Source organism: Caloenas nicobarica, chromosome 21 (assembly GCF_036013445.1).
Source record: "Caloenas nicobarica isolate bCalNic1 chromosome 21, bCalNic1.hap1, whole genome shotgun sequence".
In the NCBI taxonomy this organism is placed as follows: Eukaryota; Metazoa; Chordata; class Aves; order Columbiformes; family Columbidae; genus Caloenas; species Caloenas nicobarica.
Window position 1 is genome coordinate 7,427,570 of NC_088265.1, and position 5,458 is coordinate 7,433,027.

General features: G+C 48.4%; 1 protein-coding gene across 1 annotated transcript; it reads right to left on the bottom strand.

The window, feature by feature from the left end:
• Positions 1 to 525: 525 nt before the first annotated feature.
• On the bottom strand, positions 526 to 1,488 carry LOC135997179 (olfactory receptor 14J1-like). Its single transcript, XM_065649658.1, has one exon. The coding sequence runs from the start codon at positions 1,486 to 1,488 to the stop codon at positions 526 to 528; it is 963 nt and encodes a 320-aa protein (XP_065505730.1).
• Between the last annotated feature and the right edge of the window lie 3,970 nt (positions 1,489 to 5,458).

The window sequence follows — 5,458 nt, forward strand, 5'->3', positions numbered from 1 at the left end:
GCTCTGCCACAGAAGTGCCCAATGCCTGTCCCTGCTTGTGGTCACAGGACTGCCACACTGCAGGACTGTAACCAAGTGTCAACAGCGCTCAGGCCTTGAACTTACACAAGGGCTGAGAAGGACAGTGGGGAAGTGGAAGGAAAGAACTTAGGAAAGAACAAGGCTGGTGCTCCCTGGCAGTGCTGCTGTGCTGGGATCTTTTTCCCTCCACCTCTGCACACAGGCACTTTGAACTCAGCTTCACAAAGGTCTCAGAGGAAGGATGTCAGAGGAACAATTCAGTGCAGGGTCCTTTATTTTCTTTAAATACACAGAGAGCACGGCTTGTCGTGTACAGTCTATAATTCAAAGTATAACGGACAACGGGGAATTAGAAGTGGGACGAAAAATGACATTTCTTTGTGGATAATATTATCACAGCTAAAAAAACCCAAAATCAAACAAAAAATCCCCCTAGTGACCAAAAAAACCCAAACAACAGCTACAAAATATACAAAAGAGAAGCTGGGCCTGCCATGAGTTATATCATGAGTGATGTGCAGAAGATGGACAGTTTATTGCTTTTGAAAAGCATCCATCGACTAGTTTCCTCAGGGCGTCCTTGAGCTCCTGGTTCCTCATGCTGTAGATGAGGGCGTTCATGGCTGGAGGCACCACTGAGTACAGAAATGACACTGCCAGGTCCAGGGATGGGGAGGAGATGGAGGGGGGCTTCAGGTAGGCAAACATGGCAGTACTGACAAACAGGGAGACCACAGCCAGGTGAGGGAGGCATGTGGAAAAGGCTTTGTGCCGTCCCTGCTCAGAGGGGATCCTCAGCACGGCCCTGAAGATCTGCACATAGGACAGCATGATGAAAACAAAACACACAAATACTGCTAAGAGACTAATCACAATAACCCCAACCTCCCTGAGGTAGGAATGTGAGCAGGAGAGCTTGAGGATCTGGGGGCTTTCACAGAAGAACTGGTCCACAACATTGCCGTAGCAGAGTGGTAGTGAAAATGCACTGGTCATGTGCTGCACAGCATGGAGAAACCCAGTGCCCCAGGCAGCTGCTGCCATGTGGACACAAGCTTTGCTGCCCAACAGGGTCCTGTAGTGAAGGGGTTTGCAAATGGCAACGTAGCGGTCATAGGACATGACTGTGAGAAGATAAAACTCTGCTGCAATAAAGAAGACAAAGAGAAAGACCTGGGCAGCACATCCTGTATATGAAATGGCCCTGGAGTCCCACAGAGAATTGACCATGGATTTGGGAACAGTGGTGGAGATGCAGCCCAGGTCGAGGAGGGAGAGGTTGAGGAGGAAGAAGTACATGGGGGTGTGGAGGTGCTGGTCACAGGCTATGGTGGTGATGATGAGGCCATTGCTCAAAACGGCAATCAGGTAGATGCCCAGGAAGAGCCAGAAGTGCAAGAGCTGCAGCTCCCGTGTGTCTGTGAATGGCAGGAGGAGGAACTGGGTGATGGAACTGCTGTTGGACATCTGCCTCTGGGCATGGGGACCTGTTCACAGAGGAAAAGACAGTGACAGATCAGGGCACAATTTGCCTGAAAAAAACCTGTGCTATTTCTCACAGAGCTCCCCCAATTCACTCTCCAGTTTCAGTAAGGCATTTGGCAGGTCCTTGTCATGAGCTTTGATGGATGCTGGCTGAGGGTGCCCCAGGGAGCAGAGGCTCTGCTGTGGGCTCTACAAGACTCAGTCCTGCCCTACAACAAAAGGCACATAGGAACGTGGGCCGATCTCAGATTAAATCACTTTTGATGTCAAAGTGGTTTTCAGCATTGTCACTCCCAGTTCACCTGACTGCAGACAAGAGCTGTGAGGATTTTTTATTGCGTGTTCTGTTCTCATTTCCCCACCACTCATGAGTAATGCTTTTAAGGCAGAAAACTTTGGCATTTCTGCTGTTCTCATAATGAAACATTGTGGGTTCTGCAAGGAAATGGGACTGCCCATTAGTGCAGAGTGAGAAGGTCTGGTCTGTCCATCAGTCCTAGTCTCAGCTGCCCTGTTCTGGCAGCTCTTTGAGCTGGAGGACAGAGGACAGTCACCCCTAGATGTTCCTCTTAAAAGAAACTGCACCCTGCTGAGAGCAGAGGAGCCCAGTTTCCAAGAGCAGATCTCCAATGTCCTCACCCTGTCTCCAGACTCACTTTCCAGCCAAAGACACTGAGACTTCATTCCAGTTTCCCAAATGCAGCCATACAGTGGTATTTCTGTGGCCTTAGTGTCTCCACAGCTTCTGCACTGTGTTCCCCGGTATTGCAACAGCTGCAATGGAGAGCTGTGTCCTTTTGGATGTCCTGCACATGGAGTGCCCTGGGGTGAGAATCAGCTTTTTCCCCACCCATGAGCCCTGTGGGGTCCAGAACCCCACAGGGAAGAAGGTGGCCTGGTCACTTTCTTCCCATGGACACATCCACATGGAAGGACCCACAGAGTGAGTGTCTGAGATTCAGCTGAAAGCCCCATCCCCAGAAAGCCTCCAAACAACAATAGCAGCAGCAGTGTGGGCAGGTAGAGAAAAAAAAGAAATAGCACGTTGCTTCTGCCAAGGGAGGCAAGGTCGGGGGCGGACAGATGGACATGCAGGACAGTCTCCTTTGCTGAGGGTTTGGCTGCAGGTGACTCATGCCATGGACCCTGTGGTCTCGATGGCAGAGGCTATGCTGGGTGAGAGAAGAGAGCAGGGAGTTGCTCCAGGGAAGGCATCTGAACTGCAGGGATGGCAGGGAGCTGCCCGAACCCCCACTCCAAGGGCATTTCTGGTATCAGCTCCCTGTTCTCCCCTGCCCATGTATCTGCTGCCTGAAGCTGTCCCTGCCAAGAGCTGCTTCTTTGTCCCCAAGTCTCCTCTCTGTCAGGGCTCACAGACCCCATCCTACCTGCTGTGTGCTCAGCTCTGCCCTGCAGACACCTCTTGGGAACAGGACACTGTCAGTGTTTGGAAGTCTCACAGAACATCTCATATAACCCCAAGGACACCACAAAGATGATGTTTGTATGCTGAGGTGGGTAAAAGGACTTTACAGCTTCTTTGCCGAGCTACAGCTCTCCCAGTGCAATATTCCAGGAGTCACAGTCCCCTGTACAAACCTGACAACTCCATCACCATGCAACCTGCCACCTTGTCACAGCAGCAAACTGAAAGCACAGACTCCAGAAAGTGCCTTCCCCCTTCAGGTAGCCCCTACTTTGACCTTACTTTTGAAAAGCCCCCTCAGAAACATCCTGCTCTCAAGCATGTTCTTCTCTACACTGCAGAAACTGTGAGAGCTGTCCTGCCATATCCTATCAGCCATGGGATGTACCAGCTTTAAGTGACCACTCTGGCAGCCCCATCTGCAGAGTTCTGCAGCCACAGACTTACCATGTCAAGAGCTGTGCAGATTTTGCTTCCAGTGAGCTCTCAGTATCTTCCCAATCCAGACTGCCTTATACCTCTTGTTTCCTTGCTCCTGTCCCCTCGGTGCTGCAGGCAGAGCCCTCGGCCCTGCTGCGCTTTGCAGGGGAGCTGCTCCTGGGCAGAGCTGTCTCTCTGCAGCGCTGCCGCTTGCCATGAGCTCCCTGTGTCCCAGAAGCCCAGCCCAGCTCAGCAGCAGAGGAGCAGCCCAAGGCAGCACTTTCTCTGTCCCCTCTGGGCTTCCTCCAGGTGTCTCTGGGGCTCCAGGGTGAAACAGGCTGAAGGAATCACTGATGTTCCCTCCCTCTGCTGGGGAACCACACTTATTTCCAGTTGTGTCATTTCTCCCATCAGAATTATATTTAGGTCCAGGAATCACCTTTTCACTGTCCTGTCATTAGTCAGGACACCCAGAGAGGGTCAGGGAGGGATCTCCTTTACCCCAGCTAAGGGAAGGGATTCAGCTTAGTAAATTGCAGCATCTCATCCTGGGTTTATACTCCTGGGGCTAGAAGGGGACTCAGCTCCCTCCCATGCTTATGTTAAGGAAAGTTTCTTCTCCCTAGGTTTCCCAAAGCAGAGACTCAGACATGAATTCCAGAAATTCTTCTTAAATAAATAATTTATTTGTAAAGTACAGTGTAGAGAGCAGCTCAATCTGGGACCTCCAGAAGAGGGACCCCAAGCAAAGAAAACCCTGGGCAGTCATATCCTTGCAATCTAAGATTCCTACTCCTCACACAGTAATTTGGGCTAATAGTAGAATTAGAGTCTGAGATCTCCCCATTCTTCATTGTGATACCATAAATCAGCCAATTAAATAAACTTCTAAAACCAAAATTTGTGGGTTTAAAAGCAAGCATCCTTCATTGGCGCACCGTCAACCCCAGGGGATCCATCCTTGTAGTGGGAGGTGCAGGGCAGAAGACTCTTCAGGCACAGGTTGTATCCATCCAGATCATACATATTCATTACACTTCCAAGAAATCCTTTGCATATGCATTACATTCCTTGGTTATTCAGCTTGTAACCTGCTTGCGCTGATGTGGCCACCTTATCTTCTAAGAGCAAGGGCATTGTCTCCTACTCTTCTCCTGCTTATCTTAACAAATACCATTCTTGTGACTTAATGCCTAACAAGTGCCTAACACCTAACGTCTGTGAACCTTATTAATTTAGTAAGTGCCTAAAATCTACAACCCTTATTCATATAGACTGATTTTGTTATTAATTGCTGATTTTAGTTATCATTAATCCCTACTCTTTTCTTGAGGGTTTGTGACAACTAGGCTTCAACCCTCATTAAAATACAATCTTGCTCATTTACTTCCAAACTGCTTCTTCTATGGCTCTCTTTGCACATCCTAAAATCATGATAAACACAATCATTACAACTAAAATAGTTATTCCTGTTTGCACTAATGATGCTGTTTGTTTTTCACTGACCAGACTAGAAATCAACCTAAATTCTGTCCTTCAGTTGCTATCTTGCACCTGCAGCTGGGGAGAAAAATACGTCCTTGGTAATAACCAAAACATTCTTCAGTTTTTTGTCTCCTTTAGATGTGCCCTTCCATTCCTTTACCCATCTCTAGGGATGCAGTTCCTGCTGACGATCAAAAGCTCCTTTATCTTCTAGCTTGAACAAAGTCTGAAGCCGTTCTAGGTAGACAGTTTGAAAGTTCACAGCTTGCAGCCTAAGTCAAATTAGTTACTTATGCTAAGCAAGTTATGTTCAACAAGTTCTATACAAGCAATTTCTGAATAAGTTCTATAATAAGCAGTATACCAAATAACTCACAAAGCTAAGGCAGTCTATTTCCTAGCACCTACTACAAACCCACAGGAGGTGGGACTCCTCTTGCTTCAATCTGGGTGTGTCCAAAATACCCTTGTATGACCTCCAAGTTAATTAATAGAGATGGAGGGGAGCAGTGAGTTGTTCAGAAACAAATACCTGGTGGTACGTGAATTCCAGAGGTGGTCCAAGATACGTGGAGCTGGCTGCAGTGTCTAATGGAGCAATGATGAGAGACAGGGCTGCAG

What these genes read in the sequence shown, in the direction of transcription:
- LOC135997179 (XM_065649658.1), bottom strand. Translation starts at nt 1,488, where the DNA reads ATGTCCAACAGCAGTTCCATCACCCAGTTCCTCCTCCTGCCATTCACA.